At 39.4% G+C, this 26,962-nt stretch overlaps 1 protein-coding gene across 3 annotated transcripts in view; it reads right to left on the bottom strand.

Annotated features, from left to right (window-relative positions):
- The window catches only part of LOC140492061 (testican-1-like), a 538,140-nt gene extending 525,595 nt beyond the window's left edge, over positions 1–12,545 (bottom strand). Inside the window, exons 1-2 of one of the 3 annotated variants that reach the window (XM_072590727.1) lie at positions 12,396–12,545; positions 12,134–12,295 (exon numbers count right to left, since the gene is read on the bottom strand). In XM_072590727.1, coding sequence (XP_072446828.1) covers positions 12,134–12,295 — 162 coding nt within the window. In that variant the 5' untranslated portion in view covers positions 12,396–12,545. The remainder of the gene's footprint in view (positions 1–12,133; positions 12,296–12,395) is intronic. The other 2 variants (XM_072590726.1, XM_072590728.1) reach the window with 2 other exon arrangements.
- Between the last annotated feature and the right edge of the window lie 14,417 nt (positions 12,546–26,962).

The following is a 26,962-nucleotide window of genomic DNA, read 5'->3' as shown; positions in this document are numbered from 1 at the left end:
TTCTGAAGGAATGACCCTTAAATTAAATTAAGGGAAAATTAAGTATTCTGTTGGGAAATTCCTCTATGCCAGGAGCCCTCCAAAGTTCCCATATAATTTGTAGACTTTGGCAAGTTCTGTTGAAATTAAGTAAAATTGCTAATCAAGAAAAGTTAGACTATTAAATGCATAGTCTAATCCTAAGTAATGATTAAACTGACCCCATACTTAATTCACGACCCCGTACTTTGCACATCTACCTCCCCCAGACTATTTATACTCCGGACCCTGACTGGCATGGCCAGGGGCTCCAAACCCCTGCTGGATCCTTGCCATCTGGCATCCTATCCACTTCCCACTTGGAATTCTCTCGACCTGGCACCCTAACTGGAGTAAGGTGGCACTCTATTTACCTTGCACTCTTTCCCGATTTGTCTGGTATCCTAACCCTGTTATCTTACCCCTTATTCATCTAGAATTCTACTCTCGCCAATCTGTCCCCTACAACCTAGCATCCTACCATCTGTTATATTGAGTTGATCTGAAGCATGTGACTACAATTTGAAATTACCTTCTATTCCTGCCTCGTTTTCTGATTTAGACCAATTAAGTAATTCATTATTATTATTTGCTTGCTTTGATTGATTAAAAACTTCTTTTAGCAACGTCCCAATGCTCGGCTAAACTATGTTATCCGGCATTCAATTATCCAGAATTCGATTAACAGAACGAAATACTCCCGCCCGCGTCCTTCAGATAATCGAGGTTCCTCTACAACATGAATGGTGATATAATGGGGAATGTGAACGCAGAAAGAGATCAAAGTGTCCTTGTATACCAGTCAATGAAAGTGAACAGTGTTGAGTGTGTGTTGCTGGAAAAGCACAGTAGGCCAGGCAGCATCCAAGGAGCAGGAGAATCGACGTTTCGGGCCAGTGCCCTTCATCAGGAAAGTGAACAGGCAGGTGCAGTGACATTTAGGAAGGCAACAATATGTTGGCTTCCAGTGAAAGAGGATGTGAATTCAGAAGTAGAGACATCTTACTGCAGTTAGACAGGGACTTGCTGAGATTCCACCTGCCGCACTGTGTGCAGTTTTGATCTCCCGACCTGAAATAGGATGTGTATGCCATAGAGGAGAGTAGCAAAAGTTCACTGAGCTAATACCAACAATGGCAGAACTATTGAATAAATACAGCTTGACTCGATAGGGACTGTAATCATTAAAATTTAGAAGGAAGAAGGTGGTCAGATTGAAACGTATAAAATTCTAACTGGGCTAGACAGACTAGATGCAAGGAAAGTGTTTCACCTGTTTGAGGGTCTAGAACTGAAGACATTGCCTCAGGGTATAGAGTAGGCCATTTAGGACTGAAGGGAGGAAATATTTCTTCACTCAAAGGATGGCCAAATTGTGGAATTTGTTACCGCAGAAGGCTGTGGGTGCTATGTCAATGGGTATATTCAAGAAAGAGCCTGAAAACTTTTAGATAGTCAAGGCATCAAGGGGTATGGGGAGAAAGTTGGGAAATGGCATTGAGATGGGTTCAGCCATGATCATAACTGAATGGCAAATCAGTTTCAAAGGACTGAATTGGCTTACTCTGACTCCTAGATTCAATCAAAGTATCTACAGGAAAACAACTAGAACCAACACTCAAATAACATTTTAAGGAATATTTACAAATAACCTGAGGGGCAACAGGAAAAGCTTACTTAGCCAGGCATCAAATGACCGATCACCAAAGGTAGGTCATGCTCAGTGACAGGACAATTGACCAAGAAATTGTCACATAAAGAATTTGGAGGAAATGTAAACAACTGAAGTGTCCTGATTTATTTGGTTTATTTATTGTCACATATATTTATTACAAATGCAGTGAAAGTGTTGGTTAGTGTCACCACTCCCTGGCGCCAACTTAAAACACAAAAAAAAACCAAAACACAGAAAATAAAGCCAGAAAAAATAAAACAATAAAGTTCAACTTATCCCAATAAAGTTAGATGGTCTTTGGAACAGCTCCTGTTTCTAGCTCAGCCATGGGCCGGGTCTGAGACCCTCCACTCCCATGTCTTGAGTCTATGCTGCTGAATTGCAGCCCCTGGAACAACAAGTCACCATTCTCCAGCACCAACTCACCTCCACCAACATCACCACTAAAGACGTGAAGGTGTAGGGAGGCAGAAAACTACAGATTGTTGGAAATTAATGATGAATTGGGCACAAAATTAATAAGTGGAAGTCAATCCAGAGAAGTGTGGGGAAACACGTTTTGGGATAGGGGTGTGCAGCAACACACAAAATAACACAATAAATGTATGAAATGACAAAGATCAAAGGAGCAGAGGAACCTTAAAGTGCATGTCCACAGATCCCCGAAGGGGGCAGGACAGGGAAATAAGGTGGTTAGAAGGAATATGAATTATAGAATCCCTACAGTATGGAAGCAAGCCACTCAGCCCTTTGAATCCACATCAACTCTCTGAAGAGCATCCCACTCAGACACACACCACTCCCCACGCCCACCCATTCCCTGTAACCCTGCATTCCTCATGGCCAAACCACTCAGCCTGCACATCGTTGGATGGAAAGAGAAAATCGGAGCACCCAGAAAAAACCCACCCACATACCAGGAGAATGTGCAATTCCACACAGACACCTGACAGAACCCAAGATTGTGACTGAGCCACTGTGCCACCCAATTTCCTTTAATAATATCCTTTATTAACAGTGCCATCGTATACAAGAACAGAAAAGTAACACTAATACTATATAAAACACTAAAGCTGGGCTACAGCAAGAGCACGGTATATAGTTCTAGTCATCACATTATCAGGAGGATGTGATTACATTACTAAAGATACAGATAAGATTTACAGGATGCCATCAAGAGTAAAGATCTTCAGCTGTGCGAAAAGAGTGGATAAGATTGAGATGTTCTGTTCGGGACATGAGACTGAGGGGAGATTCAATGAGGTGGAAAAAAGTTAGGAGGTGTCTAGATTAAGTGGATGAGAAGAACATATTTCACTCAGCAGAGAGATCAAATATCAGGTCGCATATCTTGAAGGAATTTGGCAGAAGTATTAATGGGAAGTGAGGAATTCTATTCATCCAGTGGATGTTAAGGAAATGCCAGATGGGAAGTAGAGGCAAACACTCACTGCATTGAAAAAAAATACTTAATATGTGCTTGAATTACCCAAATCCACAAACCAACCTATCAAATGCTACAATTAAACGAGATTGTTCTTTTTCAGCCAACAGCCATGATTAGCCGAATGGCCTCCATTTGTAATGTCTACATTTTTAAACCAGTTTAAAGTACATGTTTATGCTGCCATTGTGATTCTGGGCTTCGCTACTAAGCGGGAGAAAAAACATTATTCTGATAATTAATAACATATACATTCAACTTTTTATTGAAAAATTAACATTATGAAAATCTTCCATTTCTTTTCAAAAATGAAATTAGACTTTTTTTTAATGAAGTGCACCACTTACTCGTATTCATATTGAATCTCTGTGATTGCTCTGTATGAGTTTTGAAATGATTTTTTCAAGATAAGGCTGATATTATTTTATTTGAAAAGAAACAATTATGGGAAACAAATACATTTAACAGATTCTACTCCTATTACCCTTTTAAATGTACACAAAATCACCGGTTTTAATATTTACAATGCTTATGTTGTGGAAAGTTTAGATATTGGCATAAACATACAATTTTGCCACAGTTATCTGCTCTACAGCTTACTTCTTCATACGTGATTTCAAACATGAACTCCTTTGATCTTAATTCAAACATTGTTACTTTTATAATATTTTCATTTCTCAGTGGGTCTGGGAAGCACACTGATTTTTGGCCTAATGTGCTTTTTCTAAAAATCAGAGTTGAAGATGATAATGGCATTTTAGAGGGATGGGTAAATCCATTTTATTTAATGGATCCACTATCTGGGATTTATAATGGGATGGCATTCTCCACCCATATCTCCCCCCATTTTAAATCTTCTATTCCTGATTATGGCTTAGATTTTTGCCATGATCCTAGTAAAAAAATGTCCAAACTTCCTGCACATCTGGAATCCTGATTCAAGCAGTTTCAGGTTTCACACACGTTTAGGTCAGACACAATGGCTGACTGTCTCCACTTCAATTCAGTGTTGGTATCCCCAGTGTTTGGAACCTGGAAAATGCAGAGCAAATCAGGTCAGTTGCAGTGAAGTTATTTTAGACAGCAGGGCAGTCCCTTTGGAGAGGTGAGGAAATCCTGTAGATATTCTCCAAAGAGACAAAGGTCTGGAAATTGTATGCCCTTGGTTCAGAGATCAAGCACCCTTTAGGATTGTGAAAGGTGGACATGAATTTGCCAAGAAGAATACATCCACCCATTGGAAATGTTAAAGCTGTCAAACAACTTAGAATACCAAGGCTTGTTTTTTTTTATTAGAGATTAGTTGGGCAATGTCTTTTTTTTCTTATTTCAGCAAGAGTGCTTTTTAAGCTAGTAACATCATTAACAAATATATAATTTTATCTTCTAACTCCATAGCTCCTGAAGTTTGACTATGGTGGATTCTAGGAAAGCTGGCATGGAGGGAGGGAAAGGCATGCTGGGAGGCAGGGGTAGCTTCAGATTGGCACCACATTGGAATGGGGCTATAAAGGGTGATGGTACAGGAGCATAGACAGGCACAGGATAATGAGCGTTTTCGCAAAAAAGGATTCATGCAGAGACTGCGGGCATCACTGGCTGGACCAGCAAGCAACATTAAAAAAAATGGCAATATACTTCCAAGCCAGGATGGTGAGTGGCTTTAAGGGAATTAGCAGGTGGTGGTGTTCCCATATACCTGCTGCCCTTGTCCTTCTAGATGCTAATGGGTTTGAAAGGTGCTGTTTAAGGATCCTCGGTGAATTTCTGCAGTGCATCTTGTAGATGGTGCACACTGCTAATAATAAGCATCAGAAGAGGAGGGAATTAATGTTTGCGCATGAGGAGCCAATCAAGCGGGCTGGACAGTGTTGAGTCTTGAGTGTTGGAGTCACATTCATCCAAGCAAGTGGGGGGGTATTCCATCAGAGTCTTGACTTCTCTGTTCAGGCTTTGGGGGGGAGGGGGTCATGGCAGTGAATAGAGCAGCACTGGGTGGTTAAGGATGCTGGAAGGGTCCAGGGATAGGTAGATTGGACATAGGTTGGCATTGAGCGAATGATATGGCAAAGATAGTGAAGGGGTGAAAGCTGGAGGGATTTTTTTTAACTAAGCTGCTCTGCAGTGCCAGTGCTTGGGCAAATAGTACGCCCGGAGCACATCTATAGCCAGCAATCTCTTCTCTCACTCCAGCAGCATTGTTTCCATGTTAGTATCTATATTGCAAATGTTATACCAGTCTTTCAGTCAGTTATGGGAGACTTCAAGTGATACACAATTTACTTCCATTTAAGAATAACCTTCCAAACAGTGATATCTAATTGAAAGTCAATGATGATCTTAAAATGTTCACTAAGAAATTCTCCTTCAGAGTTAAGGTTTTGAAGAAAGCATCATCACATGCCGTTGTGTCTGTGGTTTGATAAGCATATATCCTAATCCCTTCTTCCATAACACACAAAAATTCTTCAAAGGCATTTTAAAATGCCTCAAGGCTTCTTCAGGCCATTGAAGCAACCCGATGGTGTCTGATAAACCTTCCAACAATAAATAATTGTGTAGACACCGATACATATTGATAACATGCATTCCAGGAAATAATCATGTTCATAAAAAAATAGATATTTGGATGGATATTAAGGCAGGGCAATAGTCTCATATTTAGGATGAGTTAATAACTGCTTGAGCTTTACGATTTTGCTTTACAACACTATCAACAATCCTTAGTTAGAATTGATACCTTGTACTATTATGCAGCAACCAGCCTTGAAGTAGTGCTAAATATGGTTATTCAAATCTGAACTTTGATCCTCAGATTATTATAACTGAGACCTCTTATGAACTAAAATGTATTTTTTTTTAAAGTAAGAAGCTGAATCTGAAATGACTGCAGTGGTCAGCTGACCACAGATTGAAGCATGTTTCATGAAACATATGTAAAATAAGCTAAAGCACCTCTACTGAACTTACTATCTTTATCTAAAGACTTCAAGATCAGACAACTTAGTCAACACCAAGAGAGATGCCTCTCCTGTTTAATTCAGACTTGTATTAAATAATCATACAAGTCTGAATTATATATTGGGAAACTGCTAGTTAGTTAAGTTGGAAAGGCAATAGAGCTAGTCTCTGAAATAAATACTGATCTATTTCCCAAAACCTGCTTTCGAGCAGTGAAGTAGGAAGAAGTAAAATTGAATCAGTGACACAAAGCATTGGAACTCTACTTCCCTGCCAGTTTATCTCATCATCTCCAAGAACAGTACAAGTGAAAAAGCAATTTGACAAAGCAACTATTCACAGAGAGATCAAGATATCTACAAATTCTACTACTGCTGTGGATACAAGTCAACATTTAATCAACATGGCCTCAGGTTTAATACATAACACAGAAATTCTAAGGACTCTTAACCCGTGTAGCCTTATTTCTCCCTGTCTGTGCCATCTTCTTTTAAAAAAAAGTGTATTACCAGTGTTTGTGTGTGCTAGATATCACTTTTATTGGGCAACAAAACTCCTCTTTTTCTCGCACAATGAAAAATCAATAATTGGCTCATATTCTAGCAAGAGGCATTTTAATTAAAATGTAATAACAGCCTACTGAAAAAAAACAATACTTGTTGCGATCAAACTGCAAAAATTTAACAGATTCCACCTTCTCACCCAGTTTTAACAAATTTGGGACCTCACCCAATACTTTCCAAGTGAAGTGGTGAAAGAGTTGGAGTAGGGGCAATTAAATTGTTTGTTCAAACACAGTGTTTGTTTTCTAAATACAATTCTACACTGTGATTTTCTTCAGTGTAAGATTATCAACTATTATAAAAGACTCTATGCTTGATATTAATGCTTTCATAGAGCAGAATGAAACAACTTATTAAAAACTAAAAGCCATCCCTTGGAAGAATTAAAAGGGATAGTGAGGCATTTAGAGTTCTCCCCAAAAGCCTGAGAAAGCAAGATTACAAAACAGGTGGTGAAATATCTACAGATGAATAGATTAATGGGTCAATTAAAACTGGAGTAGAGATTAGATTTTCAACACAGAAATGATGAAACAGAATCCAAGAACAGAAAGGGGGGAGGGAGAGAGAGAGAGAGAGAGAAGTGAGCACAGAGGGAAGGAAGAGGATTTTAAGAAAGGATAAGTAAGGAGAATTCCAAAAAAAATGAAAAGAAAGAAAAAAGGCATTCATATTGAATAGCTTGAGTTGAGAAGAGAAGCTAAGACAGCTCTGATGGTAGTACTATAAAGACGTGAAGTTTGAACAATATAGATTTGTCCATTTAACTCCTACATTTGATAAAGGAGAATTGGATGCTTCAGGTTGGAATGGTTAGCACAGCAGTTAAAGTGGCCAGTCTAACAACAGACATAGCCATTACAGAGCAGGTTGACAAGAAAAGGTCAACATTTATGCTCTCTTGCCTGAGGAGAGTGTCATTGGCTATGATACAGCAAAAGGGGCTATTTTAAATGTGTACCAGCTAGTGCCAGAGGCATAAAAAGTTACATACCTCATAAACAGCCTGTAGCAGCTCTATTTTGAGCAGTAGGCACATAAAATTGAGGCCAGCCATGAAAGCCTTCAGGAGGTATTTTTCCTCAAGGAGTTCAAAAATGCAATACACTTATTAAACTGACCCAGACACACTTAAAGCGTAGCATGACCCGGGCAGGCAATAATTCTTGTTGATAACTAAGGGTTAGCATATAGACCACTCAACTCAGAGAAGCTGGGTTCTGGGAACCATCACAGGACACAGTGAGATCAGCGTGAGTTAAATACTTCTTGGGCAAGCTGGAAAGAAAAGGGAAACCAGACAAAAAATACAAAACTGTCCCAACTATTAAGTGATCCCATGGAAAACTGTACTGCTGAAAATATGAAGGGAAGTTCTTGGTTCCAACATTCCCCTGAAACTCAAGCTACACATGAGTGTCTAGCATTAAAGATGGCCAATGTTTGCTCAGGTATGACTGTTGATAAGGTCAGCTGTCAGTAGACTATAGTCAAAGGAATGGTACTCACTGACTACTTCAAACAGCCAGGGAGAAAAATCAGCATTCTTGGACATTGGGTTCTCACAGACCTTGCTAGTGGGGAAAAAAAGATTTCCCACTTGGAAGCAAAATAAGTTCAATTGTGATGCTAAAAAAAAGGCTTATGGGAAAGAGTATAGAGTTGCCAATTGTTAATGCTTACTTACAGAGTGTATTTGTTATGGGTCTGCTTACAGTAGGAGTAATCCCGAGCTTTTCAATGCCAGGAATAGACATCATATTGAGGAATAGTTTGGCTTTGGCAAAACACATTTGCCAATCAGAAAAGGACAGTTGAAAGGCTGAATGGGTGGAGAAAGCCAGCAGCAAGCAGCAGAAAGGCCTGAAACTGAGAAAGGTCTGGAAGTCCCACAGCAGGCTGTAAAAACCATGAGGTATGCAGTGGCTCAGGCAATGCCACTTGAATTAAACAGGGATAAAACACACCATTAGTCATTTAAAAAGGCAAGAAAAGGCCATGGAAGATGACAAAAGATGAGAGGTCAAAGATAGCGATCTAGTTAATGTATATCTTTATGGAGAATCAGAGGAGTCCTGCGGCAGGCCAGGAGAAAATGAAAGTGAGGCTTTGTTGAGTGAACGATACAAAGGGGCTTATACCAAAAGTTGAACATCTAGCTGATGGCTGTAGTTTTCCAGGGAAAATGGAACAGAGTAAAATAAATACCTGGAACAAAGAGAGTAGGAAATGGAACTTACCCTATAACAAGCACCACTGGTGGAGGCCAGCAGAGTCATTGCAGTGAGGTAAAAACTGAGTTACCCACCAGAGAATCAAAGGAACACAACATTTTTTAATTAGTCCAACTGGGTTGGTGCAATGTTTGATAAGAGTGAAGTGCAGGATGCAGTAAAGACACCCTACCAAGAGGGAAAAAAAAATATTACCACCTACTGGATATCAAATCTGTCAAAATACCAGAATCTTGTAGGTGGGTTATAGAAATTGGCAGTGAACCATAAAAACTTGGGGAGAGGCAGGGAACAAGTGTAGTTACAAATCCCAAAGCAGGTGACTAACCCAGGTTAAGCTGTGAAAGAGAGTGTAGTATGGATATGTTGTCATTCCCATTCTTGCACTGCTATTTAAGATTGGCCCTGTAATGGAATACTGACTGAAAACATTATTCACATCTGTTTTTCATGGTGTGGATATTTAATGATCATGGTATATATCAACTACTGAATCTGAACTTTCATCACACGATTGTTTTAAATGAGGTCTTTCATGGATTCAAATAGTCTTTAAAAAGGAAGAAGCAGGGATCTAAAATGACTGCAGAGGTTATACAGCGAGGCTGAGGCTGAGGCAAGCTTCATGAGTCCATATGGAATAAATTAAACCATCTGTACTGAAATTCCTATTTTTATCTAAATAAATTAAAAGCCAGGCTACTCTCTCAGCTTCAAGAAATTTATTTCTTGTGTTTATTCACACATTTATAATAATTTCAGATACAGTATGATGAAAGACTCACATCATCCTGGAAACACAATGAAATTACATCTGGAATACACACTGAACTATATTCAACTGTTGCTTTTGAGCAACAAAGCAATGAGAATGAAAATGAATCAATTGACAACAAAAGCTGCAATTGTTTCTCTTAGTCTGTTTCTCTCATCACCTTGGAAATCTGCGCCAAGAGAAAGAGCAACTTGGGAAAACAAACGTTTTTACTAAAACCTGAAGATACTGGTACATTCTGCTACTGCCATAGCTACATGTCAACAATCAATCAACAGTAGTTGCAGGTTTAAAATCTAATATCTCCACAACCCCAGTGACTCTTACACTGTGTTACCTTATTTCTCCCTATCTGCATCACGCTTTTGTAAAACAAAAAAACTATTCCTGGTGTTAGTATCTATGATGTCATTTTAAAATTATTTTTATAAGTGTTAGGAGGTAATAAAATTCTTTTCGTTCATCCAAGTAATCCTTGGTAATTGTCTCCTTCATTTTCCTGAAGGACATTTGATACGTGTGAGAGTTGTGTGCTGAAAAGAAACAAAACTATCTGTTGCAACTGGCAGGGGCAGGATTAAAAAAAGAGGCAAGCTGATTCATCTTTCCCACCCCATCAGGTAGATATTATTTTTATAAACCTTGACTGAGATTTATTGTCCTTTAATCTAGTTTCAAAAATGCATAAAACACTGAAATTAAACATGGACAGATAAAGACCCAAAACGGGATTTGGAAGCTGGAGATGAATTGTTCTAAATATAACACAAATTCAGGAAAAGAAACCAATTTGAAATTTAATATGGTGGTGAGCTAGTATTTGATGAAGGGTGAAAGGTCATTAGGGTGGTGGGGAATGGAGCAATTAAATTAGAAATGCTCTTATTAAATGGTAGAGCAGGGTTGACGGTCTGAATGGCCTAATCATGCTCCTAACCCATAGATTGTAACAAAATGATATATGACTATATGAAGGAGGCAATTTTATTCAACATTGCTCTGGAACCAGGTTGATCCCTTGACTCAATCTTATTGTTTTTCTTTGCATCATTGCAATGCAAAAGCCACTTTCATTCAACACCAGCCTCATGAGTTAAGTGTACTGCCAAACACAAATACAAACTTCCTCCCATTAGTTCCCTTTCCCCTCTAGATATCAAGTATCAGATAGTTTAAAAATTGTGTTATCTGTACCTACTGTCACAAATTTGGGCACAGTATTTGGGCAGAACAAGACCCCCAAAGCTAATTTTCAGAACTCTGCCTTGGCAGGACACACCCAGCAGGACAGGGGAAATATCATCAATGCACCCCTGAAGAAGTCACACATTCCAGTTGACTCACAGGAGCCCCTGGTTTGTGTCCAACCAAGATATAGGAGGCTCATTTGGGAAGGTAACAAACACATTGTCTCTGTAGGTACCAGACAAAACTGAGACATCAGAAGCTGCACACAAACCTACAAATAAGCCATCTAGGCAATCCTTCTGACACCACATCCAGACACATGGCAGAGTCTGCAGATTTACACGCACTTCACAGACATTGCAGAAGCCATCAATCTGAAACTGAAGCAAGTTACCCTGATCCTGAGGGGCTGTCTGAGCAGAATTAGGGTGGGGAGATGGTATAATTTATCATGACCTGATAAGAATTACTTAAAAATCAACATACAAACTTAAGACTCTCATGTACGTTTGTAAGTATGCTCAGAGGAAACTATATAACAAATACTTTCAGATTTCATTTATGTTTTAAATGAAACTAACCATCAATGCATTCATGAGTCAGACAAACCACTCATGGGACAAACATTATATTCCACAATATGCCACTGTATACACTCTATAAATACAACAGCCTTATTACAATTTCGATAAAAGTTATTTTTCAATCAATCGGGCAATTTGTTTCAAGCTATAATACACATGTTTAGACCACATGCAGCAGTCAATGTCCCTGTTATGTCCCACAATATATTTTAGCATGAATACAAATAGCAGTTGAAGCGATCAAGAGTGGATAGGCAAGCTGATTTTTTTTTTGCCCATTTCATGAGTCTCTGAGAAGCTGATTTGATTTTGAAGGTTATGGCTACCTTTTACATTAAGTCAAAAGAAAAGGTTTCGTGCTTAATACCGGAACTATTAAATCCTAACTGAAAACTAGAAAATACAGAAATAACATGCACTGCACTAACAAAACTACAAAAAAAAATGTAACAGATTTAAGGACTCAACATATCTGCTTCACAGCGGTTACATTTAACTTGTTATTTACATCAGGAACGGGTGTACCATTTTAAGCATTAGATTGTGCTTCTCACTCCTCCTCAGTATAATTGCAGCATCAGCATCTCTATTGTGTAAAACGGCAGAGTGTGTGTTAACTACATCATCGCAGCCGTATCCTGAGAATATACAGTACAGAACTCCACTTCAGACCAGATATTAAGGTACGTACATCTCGGAATTTGTTCCAGTATCTGAGCTCCTTGTCATACTGTGAGACAGTGGTCAACCATTTCTCATTATCCAGGAAATTGACAGCATGGGTCGCTTCTGGTCGCCTGCTTTCAACTTCGAAGCAAACCGCGATAAAAACACCCATCAGAGAAGCCAGCATCTGCAAATATAGGACTTATTCACAAAAGGCAATAGCACCAACAAATACCAGTGAAATTGAACTCCTCGATTCGGAAACAACATTCACGTTATCAGCTCACCTTGTCGCCTGTGTAGATAGGTCAGCTCTTTCTGAGTGAGAAGGAAGAGAGCTGCTATTTGGCTGTCCGCTTTGTGATGGTGCAGATGGGTTTGGGAATAAGCGCGGCACATGAGACATTGATCAGTGTGTGTTACCACAAGTTGTGGCGCCACCTCCCAGCCAGTGTGTGTTATAACAGGGCAGCACCAACCCACTGACGTCGATTCAGACTTGCTCATCTGCCCCTTTCAGCTGCGTGAATCTGTCAAACTCTCAGCTCGCCTTTCTCCAGTTAAGCAGCGTTTGCAATAACAAAAAGAAAAGGTGCATCTAATCGAATTGTTGCAGCCACACTTCGCTCTGAATTTTGTACCAAATAGAACTCCCTGATAATCCACCAGGAATGTGAGAAATCGATAACTACTCATTTCTGACATAAACGGAAAATGTATGAAATGAGCGATATCGATTCAGTGCAATGAGTTCAGGCGGAAAAACAAGAGGATCCAGCTTCTGAAACTCAGCAAGAATACCATCACAATGGGCCGGGAGAAAAGTTTGCAACACAGTGTTTGCTATAAATATCGTACCATGTACATTTCTCCAGTTTTCAAAGTGCATGTGTCGCCCTTTAATGGCCCTTGCTGCTGTGTGAGTCGTTTGCATATGTGCAAGCGCAGTGAAACCCCAACTGCAAATACTCTATATTCCCAGCAGCTGTGGCGGCTGCTTCAGTTTGGCTGCAAACGGTAAAACTGGAAGCATAACCGAGGTGATGTCTCAGTTAAATTGTGCAAACACCGTGGGCCTGAAACTTGCGATGAAACACAGTACTACACTGCTCCCATTTTCCTACGCTCTGCATTTCCTGCCAAGACTTCAGATGCCAGTAATGACACCTAAGAACGGCTCCCTTGTTGCTTCGAGCAGTCTTGGGAAGTCAGACTGAGCCATTTTTTAAAAAATGGAGTAGGTACCATATTCTAAGTTTTAATGTTTTATTAAACTCAAGGTATCCATGTATAGTATAATTTCCAGCTCTGGCTCACAGTAAACATATTTTCAAAAAGGGCCTGACTTTAAATTATCTTTGGCATTTCATTGGTTAGTGTGAATACTCCTTCACCTGAACTTGAACTGTCCCAAGAGTATTCACCTGTACCCTCACCACCCCGTCCTTCCCAAAAATATTCATTCCCCACCCTCATCTTCCAACGGCAGTTACCCCCAATGGGGGATCAACCCTTTGACCATAAAGCTCAGGATAGTGATCACCTCCCAACCTCACACTCCAACAGCAATGCCATTACCTCCCATCAATGTGCAGCCTCTGTCCCTTCTCCTTGCGTCCCCTCATCACACACAAATGCCTGAACTCACCCTCTGCTGACTGTTGACTTGTCTGGACAAAAACCAAGGATTCCACAATGTGAGTGGAGAGAGAGGGACCAGGGTAGGTAGAGCACTGTCACAGACGGAGTATGGAGAGTGAGCACTGCCCATGTGCGGGTTGGAGGTGTGAGGGGATGAACACTTGGTTTGGAACAGGAGGTGGAAAGTAAAAGATATTTATTAAATACTTCTGGAGGGGCTGAAGTGCATAATGTACCAGCTACACTGCTCAGTTGTCTTTAGTCCTGAAATTAAAATCACTAAGTAAATTGGTATGAAGACCAGGGTAAATATTAGGCAAATAATCTGAGAGTCCTTGGTTCTGGCCCATCTCAGTGCAGTCCAGCCAGAGTAAAACTGGTATTTGGAAGTTCAAACTTCCCTCAAAAGTAGGGCGAATGTGTTTGTTTGAAGACTTTCTCAAGAGGTGCAGTGTTGACACAAGTTGATTTGGAAACCTCTCCCAATATTAGAAGGAAGGGCTCGTGTTAAAAAAAAACAGGCAACAAATAATAGGAATGGCACCTTTGGGAAGAGGAAAGCAGAGCTGGCTGCTTTCATCAAAACTTCAAAATGTCATTACAGTGAACATAAAACTATTAAATAAAACACGTGATTGTAGTACAAAACAAAGGAAGATAATAATGAGAGTCAAAATAAAAATTCCTGAGGAAACTCAGCAGGTCTGACAGCATCTGTAGGATGAAAGCAGAATTAATGTTTCCAGGCTATTCGGATGAAGAGTCACCTGACTTGAAGCATTGCCTTTCTGCACACAGATGCGGCCAGATGTGCTGAGTTTCTCCAGCTATTTTACTTTTGTTTCAGATCTCAAGCATCCACACTTCTTGGTTTTATCTTATGATAATGAGGATATTTAGAGAAATGAAGACTATATCAATGCTGTTATTTCCTTGTCAAGGTTTCTTTCAAAAACCCATCAAAATAGAAGTTGCACAAATGAAGAAACCTCAAGTCAAAATTAAAGCAAATTTTTTAGTACCATAGCTTAGTACCAAGTTTAAGGATTTATTCAACACATTTACAGATAAAATCAATACTATTTAAAAGTAGATTACCTTGTTCTTATACTCCATTTTGCTGAGTACCAAAAAGGATTTTCACAAATTAAGAGATCTATCGATGTTCTTGAGTAAAACAAGTACTGAAGTATACTGTTTCAATTTTATAAGATGCATGTCACTGTAGATCACTTATAACCAGCTCATTTTCACAGAAAAAAAATGTTTAATGGATGTTAGATGTATGCAGCTGTAGGTAGGCGAGAGACTTTCCTGTGTTTTTTTAGATTTCCAACTGTAAGCTGTGAGTTGCAATTGTCAGTACGGTACTGATGCTCACTATCTAAACATTGACAAGTCATAAAGTCTTGGGGCACAGAAACAGATCTTTCAGTCTAACTTGTCCATGCTGACCAGACATCCCAATCTGATCTAGTCTCATTTGTCAGCATTTGGCCCAGATCCCTCTGAACACTTCCTATTCATATACTCATACAGATACCTTTTAAATATATATTTAAATATATATATGCCTTTTAATTGTACAAGCTTCCACCACTTCCTCTGGTAGCTCATTCCATACACACACACTCTCTGCATGAAAATGTTACCCCTCAGGTCATTTTTATGTCTTTCCCCTCTCACCCTAAACCTACACCCTCTAGTTTTACACTCCCCGGCCTTAGGAAAGAGACGTTGGTTATTTATCCTATCCATGCCCCTCATGATTTTATAAACCTCTATAAGGTCACCCCTCAGCCTCCAACACTCCAGGGAAAACAGCCCCAGCCTATTCAGCCTCTCCTTATAACTCAAACCCTCCAGGACAGGCAACATATTTATAAATATTTTCTGCGCCCTCTCAAGTTTAACAACATTCTTCCTTTGAAGGGCCACCAGAATTATATGTAAGATTATAAAAGTGGTTTCACCAATGTCCTATACAGCCGCAATATAACCTCCCAACGACTATATTTAATATTATGACCAATGAAGGCAAGTGTCCCAAATGTCTATCCCAAATGTCACCACCCTGCCTATCTGTGAGTCCAATTTCAAGGAACTATGGACCTGCATCTCTAGATTTCTTTGCTAAGCAACACTTTGCAGGGCCCTACTATAAACTGTACAAATCCTTCCCGCCTTTCAACCTTTTGTTTGTCTTCTTAAGCCAATTTTTATCTCTATGATTATTAGAGGACAGAATTCCAGTAAAATATTCTGGTTGAAACAGTATTTCTCAGAGACCCTTTTAGTTAAATCAAAACATAAGTTGATGTTATAAAGGAACTTAGGGAAATGAGATTGTGAAAATCTGCATAAGTAAATACTCTTATTAATATGACTTCAAAAACAGTACTTGAATATTCCATGAGTAAGTACAAATAGGCTTTTGGCAGTATAGAACTTTGAGCATTGCTGAAAAAAAATTACGTTTCCTCAAAGCCTGAGTAGGACTGGAACAAGGAACGTTTCACATACCCTAGAAAGGGATGGATGTAGCTGGGGCCCATGTGAGTACTGATGGTCATGCCTTTGACTTGGAAGAGTTAAAGGAGAAGTTGTCCAAAGTAAGGACAAGCTCATCCAGGTAAAAGAGAGTGCTGGTGGATGGAGACTGTGCAGGCCTCTTCTTAAAAAAAGAAGCAATGAGCTTTCAGGTCACTCTGATGAGGGATGGATGTGTAGAGGAATTGCAACCAAATGGAGAAGAGGAGATGGCTATGACCAAACAACTGGGAATGATGGAACCAACATAAAGCAAAAGAAGAATCACAAATGTAAGTAGGACAGGTTTGTTAGAGCAAATGTGGGTGTGACATGAATGAACCTGGGTATCCACAGAATGTCGAAGAGTGTGGTGCTGGAAAAGCACAGCCGGTCAGGCAGCATCCGAGGAGCAGGAGAGTCAACATTTCGAGCATAAGCCCTTCATCAAGAATGAGGGGATGGCCACAGAACCTCAGAAGGTTCCAGCTGGGATTAGAATGATTTCAAGAGTTTTAGTTAACTTCATAAGGAATAATCATATCAATGGCTTTAGATTCATTTTCATTTATTCTTATTCAAGAAATAGTCAGGTTAAAATAAAAATTAGTTAAACTGCATCATAAACACACTCAGTTACTGTTGCATTTGATAGAGTTTCTGTAAAAACGCAACTTGGCTAAACCAGCATTAACTAGGAGGTTTTATTTGGAAGTGGAATGTGAGGATACCCCAGTACCATACTGAGAAAGCAGTGGGGTTTAATCAGGAATGGGAATGAAGCACTGTTTTTGGAGATGAGATAGGATGGCATCTGGGATGATAGGGAGTGGTGACACCAGGGATAACAGGTGGCCTGTCACTTTTGGAATGCTTGAAAAACAAGGTGTTTGTCTAAAACAGAGCAGTTCAGAATTCAAGTGTGCACTATCTACGTGACTTTGTAATGTAAAAATGCCTGATGAATCCTCATTGATTTAGAGTGCTACCTCAGAATCTTTTCTGGGGTAGACTCTCCCAACGTTGGCTCAATAAACGATCATTGGCCTGTACCTCAAGGCTCCTGAGATTATTTCATAAAATAATCTACCACAACAATCTGAGCAAGGGGAGGTTGAAATAGATACAAGGTAGGAAAAAAAATTCAGCTGCACAGGAACAGACTAAAACAATAGGTCTGGTGGGGCAGTGGAATTTGGGAAGGAGGTAGTAGAAGCAGGTTGTGCGAGGTTTGAAGACTATGGGAGTGGGAAGCTGTGAAGGGGAGATCTCCAGAGGACATGAAGTGTGTGACAAAACTGGAAATTACAGCCTGATGTTCAATGGTAGTGTCGCAATCCAAGCGAAGATAGGAGGAAGTATCAGAAAGTTGGCACTCAGTCTTTGCCAAGTAAAGGACAGTACACCATTGACAACTAAACAATTAAACATAAAAGCCAGAAGGAGAGATTCAGGTGAGGCAGAGTATTAGAAGTAGTGAAAGGGTCCATGCGGCAGGGAGAGGATTCCTGTCCAAAGAAGTGAAGTTAGAGGTGAGGACAACTTACAAAGAGTTCAATGCCATATCACATTTTCGTTGGACACATGGATCCGTAATCAATCCCAGAATTAGGTAGTTCAGTAAAAAAGATGTATGCTGCAAGGGCACAATTGTGAATTTATGAATTTTAGATTGTGTTGCTTAAATTGTTAAAATTAATTGTTCTGTTAACATATCTGCACAGCTTAAAAGCTGGAACAAGGCCAAAACTTGTAAAGTGCAAAAATGTTCAGCATGCATGATGAATATTAATTAAGGATTCAATATTGTAATTTTATCTTAGCATCCAACAATATTCCTTTCTTTGTTTAATCCTCTTCATTAGTTCATATACATAATTACTTTTTCACAACAGCATTCAATATCTCATAGCTCTAAGGAGTACAACGGAGAGAATTTTTTTTAATGATCAGGGAATATGGCTGTTCTTCAGTTTAATTACTGTAAAAAAAACACATCTAAAATTAATTTTACAGTATCGAATTTAAACATGATAAAGGGGGTGCAACAGTTAGCACACTTTTATATAAAATTCAATTTACATTATATCACAAAATTTACTCAAATTTAATTTATCACTGTGAGCTTTCAGTTTTCAGTTCCTGTGTTGATATTGAGTAACAGACTGCACTTATGATTAGCCAAGAGAGAGAGAGATTTGACTGCTTACTTAATTTGTGTACAGTTCTGTTAGTGTTGTTTATCACAAAGATTAATAATGATCCCAGGTATTTACAAGAAAAGAGGGGAGGAGGAAACAGATGTACAAGAGCAAAGCAGCAATTGAAAGGATTACGGATAGTAGATAACAATATGTGCTGTATGAGTGGGAAACACTTGAATTTTGCCAGCATGGTATAATTGCTTGTCAGACATTAACTCAGACTCTTCTGGATTCATATTTTATTGTGTTTAATTATTAATGTAATTAAGTCAATTTTCAAGAGAATGCTTTGATATTCAGATACTGATTGTTATGTTGAAGTAGATGCATACAAATCCTCCTCATTTGTGAAGAGGTTTAACTATCAGTCAAATTCATGGAAGGAACTAAGTGGATCCTTAACCCCTTTTATCTTAACTCTTGAGTAAGAAACCATCTTGAATGACTCAGCTGATTTCTAGAAACAATAATACCTTGGTTTGGGTGTCCAAACTGTCAACTAGCTCTGACTGATTGCAGGTATCCATTAATTTTAAATATCACTTGTTGTAAAATTTCTCAAATTAATAAGGCATGGGGATGAATGTTTTGTAGGCAGCGTGGTTTCTACACTCCAGTATAAACATTAGCAACAAGCCAGCCCCTATTTGGCTAGCTATTTCTGATGCAGTTTAAAACAGCAGAAATGGATAGGGCAGAGACAAGGGTCATTTTAAGGAGAAAAGTAACCTGGGAGTAGCAGGAATGAGGAGGTGGAGGTGGGTCAGATGGGCAGAGGGGACTGAAAAAGGCAGCACCTCCTCATCGCCCAGACATTCAACATAGTTGCTACATCACCTCCTCACCAGCAACCAGAGAAGCAATGTTCACTGAACAATGACTGCAGGATTTCACATCTAACGTCCTGCTGCTCTTACAGGCAATCCAGTCTGGTGGCAAAATGAGGCCCTTATGTAACAAGTAATTGGCTAGTTCTGAGATCCAATTGGCCAATGGTTAAATGGACTTCCTGACGCCTCCCCACCATAGGTAAACTTGCGGCTGGCATAATGCCTAATTTTTTGCCCACTCCTGCCTGCCAACTTGCTCCCAATGTATCATAAATGCCACTAATTATCTAAATAGCTAAGTTATTCTGCAGTGAACTAGATAAGGTTATTTCTATAAACTTCATTTCCATGGCAAGCTATTCCTCAGTTCATTTCTTAATGCTTATCTCTTATTATTGGGATAAAATGTACTTTTTAATTAAAACTTAAATGTTCTAATTAGTTTAATTTCCCAGCATTGCTTCTACGCTGACTCAGTTTTACATGAGGGCACTTAATAATTTTACTTAAGGGCACTTGTGGTGCAGGGTTAGTACTATTGCTGTTGGGTTAGATGGTTTAAGATCAAATCCCACCTGCTTCGGAGGTGTGTATAATGTACCTGAATAGGTTAATTGATAATAATTAAGCTATAAATCCATTTTAAAGACATATTTGAGTCAACTTATATGGCATTTTCCTGTGCTCCAAACTATTATTTTTCAGGTGTACACATCTAAAAACTAGACCATTATGTACATTTCATTTACATATAATAAAAAGACAATCACTAAACGTTTTGTCAATGTTGAGGATAATGTGCTAATGTGGCAACTATGTTGAATGTAGACCTTTTAATTCTTTATGAATGTACCTCATCTTTGAAATGTCAAATTTTGACAAATGGACAGAATGGTCTCAGAGGAACTTTGGAATGTCAATGGAGTGACAATGCTGTATAGTGTTGGCAAAGGCAATATAAATTTCAAGTAGATCATAAAAATGTCCCAACTCAAATACAGCTTAAAATTATTGCATTTTGAATTATTTATTGAAGCTTTGTTGTGTAGTAGGTAAATAAGACATGAGTGACCTTATTTTACATAAAGGATCTTTACAAATATATAACATACCTTTGCTGTATAAGGGGTCTTAACATTTGCAATCATTACAACGATAGAAAGATTATAATATCTATGCAAACGCTTAGAATTCCCTACTTCAAATTAATTTCTAACTCTAACCAGAATAAAATACTCCCCAAGAAGCCCTCTCAGGAAATGTACAGAGTCATAGAATCAAAGAGTCATAGAGATGTACAGTACGGAAACAGACCCTCCGGTCCAACTCGTCCATGCCAAGCAGATATCCCAACCTACTCTAGTCCCATTTGCCAGCACTTGGCCCATATCCCTCCAAACCCTTCCTATTCATATACCCATCCAGATGCCTTTTAAATGTTACACATTGTACCAGCCTCTAACACTTCCTCTGGCAGCTCATTCCATACACACAGCACCCTCTGCGTGAAAGAGTTGCCCCTTAGGTCCCTTTTATATCTTGCCCCCTCACCCTAAACCTATTGCCTCTAGTTCTGGACTCCCCCACCCCAGGGAAAAGACTGTGTCCATTTATCGTATCCCTGCCCCTCATGATTTAATAAACCTCTATAAGGTCACCCCTCAGCCTTTGATGCTCCAGGGAAAACAGCCCCAGCCTATTCAGCCTCTCCTTAGAACTCAAATCCTCCAACCCTGGCAACATCCATGTAAATCTTTTCTGAACCCTTCCAAGTTTCACAACATCCTCACTCTAGGAAGGAGACCAGAATTGCAGGCAATATTCCAAAAGTGGCCTAACTAATGTCCTGTACAGCTGCGAGATGCTTTCCCAACTCCAATACTCAATGTTCTGACCAATAAAGGAAAGCATACCAAACGCCTTCTTCACTATCCTATCTACATGCGACTTTACTTTCAAGGAGCTATGAACCTGCACTCCAAGGTCTCTTTGTTCAGCAAAACTCCCTAGGATCTTACCATTAAGTGTATAAGTCATGCTAAGATTTGCTTTCCCAAAATGCAGCACCTCGCATTTATCTAAATTAAACTCCATCTGCCACTCCTCAGCCCATTGGCCCATTTGATCAAGATCCCGTTGTAATCTGAGGTAACCTTCTTCCCTGTCCACTACACCTCCAATTTTGGTGTCATCTGCAAACTTACTAACTATACCTGCTATGTTCATATCCAAATCATTTATGTAAGTGATAAAAAGTAGTGGACCCAGCACTGATCTTTGTGGCACTTCACTGGTCACAGGCCTCCAGTCTGAAAAACAACCCTCCACCACTACCCTCTGTCTTCTCACTTTGAGCCAGGTCTGTATCCAAATGGCTAGTTCTCCCTGTATTTCATGAGATCTAACCTTGCTATCCAGTCTCCGATGGGGAGCCTTGTCGAACACCTTACTGGAGTCCATATCGGTCATGTTCACTGCTCTGCCCTTATCAATCTCTTTGTTACTTTTTCAAAAAACTCAATCAAGTTCATGAGACACAATTTCCCATGCACAAAGCTATGTTGACTATCCCTAATCAATTCTTGCCTTTCCAAATACATGTACATCCTGTTCCTCAGGACACCCTCCAACAACTGGCCCAACACCAACGTCAGGCTCACCGGTCTATAGTTCCCTGGCTTGTCCTTACCACCTTCCTTAAATAATGGTGCCACGTTAGTCAATCTGCAGTCTTCTGGCACCCCACCTGTTACCTGCCAAGAATGTACTGATTCACACTGGACAGAATCACTGAGTTGTTATACGGCGCAGAAGGAGGCTGTTCAGCCCATTACTTCACATTTTTTCTCAATGAGACTTGCCATTACATCAGTCTTCATATGTTCTAGTCTGTTACTGCCTTCCTTATCAAACATTTCAGAGTTTTGTGTTAGCCGAAACCTTTGAAATTATACTTGTATACCCAACTTCAAATCATTAATATGAATCAGAAAAAGCAGTGGTCTTAATACCACCCTGGGGGGTTTTCCAATCTGTAGAACAGCCATCCATCACTCCTGTCTACTTCTTGTCCCATTAGACTATTAGTATCCATGATGCCACTGCCCTTTATAATTCAAAGAGTGTTATTGTTTCTCATTAGTCTATGATGTGGTCTTTGTTAAGTGTTTTTTGAAAGTCCATATCTGAGGTTTAACTGCAACTGTGCTCATCCGTCATTTCCACTGTTTAACTGAAGAAAAGAATCAAGTTTGTCAATGTATTTTGCCTTCAACAATTTTATGTTGTGTTTATTCAATTAACCCATACATTTAAGGTGTAAATGAATGATGTCCAAGACTAAGATTTACTGTACTACTGAGTCTGTTGTTTTTGGGTTTATTCCTCTTCTTTCTCAGGACAAGAGTGAAACGTGTGTAAACTTTCAGGCCTGTGACACCACTTCCATATATAATGAAGACTGTAGATTGGAGCCAGAGCCTCTATATTTTCCACTCTTATTTCCCTCAATAATCTGAAAATGTATCCCATTAGTACCAGGTAACTTGTCAATTTTGAGGTCGATGAATTTATCAAGTACCTTCTCTTTATCTATTTTTATACTATCTGTATTGCTAAGCCTTTTCTTTTCTGCAACAGTAGTAGCATTCTCCTCTGTCATGAAGACAGATGTAAAATACTGTCATTTTAATTTTACTCCATTATCAACAGTCAAAATGTTATGGTTTCTTTGGCAACACAGAAAACATGCAGCTGAAATTTAAATTAGGGACTCAATTGTAGTAGTAGTAATATCACTATTTGTAATGTATCCGTTTCTATAAATGTGGCTAGTGACAAGCAGTGCCCTTCTCTAAGGGCAATGCTGCGTGATCAAACAGTGAAGGGAAGGCAGGGATTAAATCAAATTGGAGCTGGAGGGGGAAATAAAACACTCCAGTCACTGTGGTGCCCACCTCCCCCTGAACAGCTCAAGAGTGTTGGTAGAGACACTCCTGTTCTTATCTGTCAGCTAGGGTTCCCTGATTGGACGAGAGTAACAGTTGCAATCAGGGAACTCATATTCTATGAGGTCCACCTTGCTGATCTCATTATAATCACTATACTCATGATGAACATAACTGTGTGGTGTAAAGAATGTAGGTTTGGCTTTCAATAAACTGGCAAAGTTGCCATTCGGAGAATCTGGTGAACAGAGGTGTTCCCTAGAAAAAAGGAGGAAAAATTACAGACCAATCAAATTGTTTCATTGCTAATACAAAGGCTGCCTTCTATTTATAATTTGCAAATATCTAGGAGATCTTTTGAATGTCACCTCTTTCAGGTAAAAATATATGCAAAAGAGAAAACATCCAAGCTTTAGATTTGGATACAAGCTCATGAATTAATTTTGGCATATTCCAATAAAAATAATGAGGTTTTCTCTTTAAGTGCTTTGTTACTAATCTTTAGTACAATTCTAACTTGAGTCCAATGTGCAGAATTAATGCTTACTTCATGTTACTTGAGTTACTTATTACAGCAACAGAACAACTTTTATTTATATTGTGCTTTTGGTAAAGAAGATCATTCAGGGTCCAACACTGAATCAGAGAATGGAAAATTAAGAGAGATGATCCACAGCTTGGTCAAAATGATTGTTGCATCTTAAAAGTCAGATGGAAAATGAAAAGGTGGAGGGATCTTGTCAAAGGTTCTAGAGAGCTAAGTCTATTTTAGTTAAAGGAACAAATAGAAATCAAACATCTGTAAAATATATATAAAAAGGGTGGCATGGTGCCTCGGTAGTTAGGACTGTTCCATCAGTGCCAAAGACCTGGGTTCATTTCTCACCTTGACTGTGTGGAGTTTACATGTTCTCCCTGTGCCTGTGTCTGTGTGGGTTTCCACTGGGTGCTCTGGTTTCCTCCCACAGTCTAAGTGCAGGATAGGTGGGTTGAACATGCTAAATTGCCCAATTGTGTCCAGGGGTCTGCAGGTTAGGTGGATTAGGTGGTCTGGGTGGGATGCACTTCATGGCCTCTTTCTGCACTGTAGGGATTCTACAAAATTTATATTTTGTCATTTACAAGATCAGTAAAAATTTGAACTTCTTGCAATATAAAAACAAATCCACCTATTAAATAACGCATTATACAATATATTGCAATTAGATTTACATTAACCCTTTATGTTTATACTGAGTACTTTTATATTTGAAACCGAAGCATGAGTTTTAAAAAAATGTTTGTCTCCTTCATCTTATTTGGTTTTGAGAATTTTGGTTACAGCCCAAACAAATTGGATAAATACTACTTTTAAACTTCATTTGGTGTCTTCGCTAGTTGTTTTGATATTTCCATTTATTACCTTTCAGCTTTCATTGCAATTTTAGATCCTAAAGCTATCTCACATAAAACATCACTTCCTTGCTTAAAAGGAGCAAATAAAATAGAGAAACATTAAAGCTTTGTCTTCGCAATTTTATCAAAATGCACTTGCTTCCATTTATCTAACTGTCATATCCTCAGGTTGAGAAATTATATTACACAATTATATACATGATAATTGTATAATAATGCAATTTTCAATTTTAGGCACTGAAAAGGCAGAATGTGAGCACTGCATAGATTTTTTAAATTCACTCATGGGGCGAGAGCATCACTGGCTAGGTCAGTTTTTATTGCCCATCCTTATATGCCGTTAAGAAGGTGGTAGTGAGCTGCCTCCTTGAACTGTTGCAGTCCATGAGTTGTAAATAGATTTGCAATGCTGTAGGTGCACAGCTACAAAGGGAAGAAATGGTCAAATCCTTAAGTGAAACCAGTAAAACTAGTGGATGAGATACACTGGTCCAACTCATCTTCTATAGTTCAGAATGAAGGACCAGTATGACCAGTAAGTTCAGTTCCGTGTTTGATGACATGTTTTCACTGGTTTGTAAATCTGAGAGGTCTCTGACTCTTGGAAATAAATTGGAAAACAGGCCCCTGCTGAGGCTAATACATTCCTGATGATAAGACAATGGACTTGGCCCATTCTTCAGCTGATGGAGATGCAGAGACAAACAGGGAAAGGTTTTGTAGAGATGCCAGAGATCAGCCACAGACTAGAGCAAAGGGCAAAGGATCAGGGAAAGTTCTGTGGAATGTCATGACTCTGGCATGCAAGTGTGTGGCTGTTCCCATGGAATAGGTGGTGACTGGTGTGGCGAATAATAGATGGCTTTGTTATGAAGGAGCCAAAAATTGGAAGTTGGTACTTAGTGGAAACTTGGAGGATCCAGTTTACCCCAACTTGTAAATGCCTGACAGATACAGTCAGGTTTGCAAATGCATGTGCCTTGTGTTTTTTGCCTAACAAGATTTCATCCAGGAACATAATACCAGGGTGTATGTGTCCGTTAGCTAGTTTGTGACACAGTGATGCCAACAGTGTGAGTTCAATTCTCACACCAGCTAAGGTCATCATGCAAGTTCCACCTTCTCCCTGCCTGAGGCACGGTCACCCTCAGTTTAAACCATCGCTCTTCAATGCATGATGGCTCTCTTGGACTATGGTAACCTTTACTTCAATAGGCTGTGTGTTAATGAGTATTCATGGGATGCTAATGAATGCAAAAGAGGTTCTCAACCATGGACTTTGGGAGAACCAATCTGCCTTGAGAGTTCAAGAAATTAATTCCAAAACTTTAACATCAGAAAACTGAACTTTATTCCCTCTGCATCACGAAGATCCCCTGTGTATAAAGTTCAGCAGATAGTCAAATGAAATGATTACCTTTATTTCAAAGGGAACAGAGTACTTGAAAGGCAAATTTTGTAAAAGCATGACTTTGATGCACAACTAGACAGTAGACCACATCTGAAAGACTGCAAGTAGTTTAGTCCCCTTGTCTAAAGGAATAATATCCTGGCATTGGAGTCAGCCCAGAGAAGGCTCAGTTTGAGTTCCTCCAAGCCACTTCATTTCTGACCTCCTTACAGCCTGGGGTCAAACGTGCACAAAAGAGCTGAATTGCAGAGGTGAGGTGAGGGTGGCTACCCTTGATATCAAGGCTGCATTTGACTGAGTCCACAAGGAGCCAAGCAAAGCTGGAGTCAATGGGCATCAGGGGGAAACTCTCTACTGGTTAGAGTCATACCTGACATGCAGGAAGATTGTGGTTGTTGGAGGTCAGTCATCTATGACGTTCCCTATATTTTAAAGTCAGATGTAGGGGTGTTTGTGGATGATTGCACAATGTCCAGCATAACTCTCAACTCCTCAGTCACTGAAGCAGTCCATGTCTTGGACAATATCTGTTTTTTTGGCTAACAAGTAATGTTCATGCCACACAAGTGCCAGGCAATGGCTAGCTCCAACAAAAAAAATTCTAACCATTATCCCATTGCTGAACAATCTCTATCAACATCTGGCTGGGTTAAGATTGACCCGAAACAAACCTATATTAGTCATATAAATGCTGTGATTACGATGAGAGGTCATAGACTAGGAATCATGCAGTGAGTAAACTTACCTCCTGACTTCCAAAGCCCAAGGCAAAAGTCAGAAGTGTGATAGAATAATCACTTGCCTGAATAGCTGCAATGCCAACACCACAAGAAGGTTGACACCATCCAGGAACAAGCAGCCGGCTTGACCGGCACCACGTCAACAAACATTCACTTC

Source organism: Chiloscyllium punctatum, chromosome 20 (genome assembly GCF_047496795.1).
Source record: "Chiloscyllium punctatum isolate Juve2018m chromosome 20, sChiPun1.3, whole genome shotgun sequence".
NCBI lineage: Eukaryota > Metazoa > Chordata > Chondrichthyes > Orectolobiformes > Hemiscylliidae > Chiloscyllium > Chiloscyllium punctatum.
This window is presented reverse-complemented; position numbering and strand designations above follow the sequence as displayed.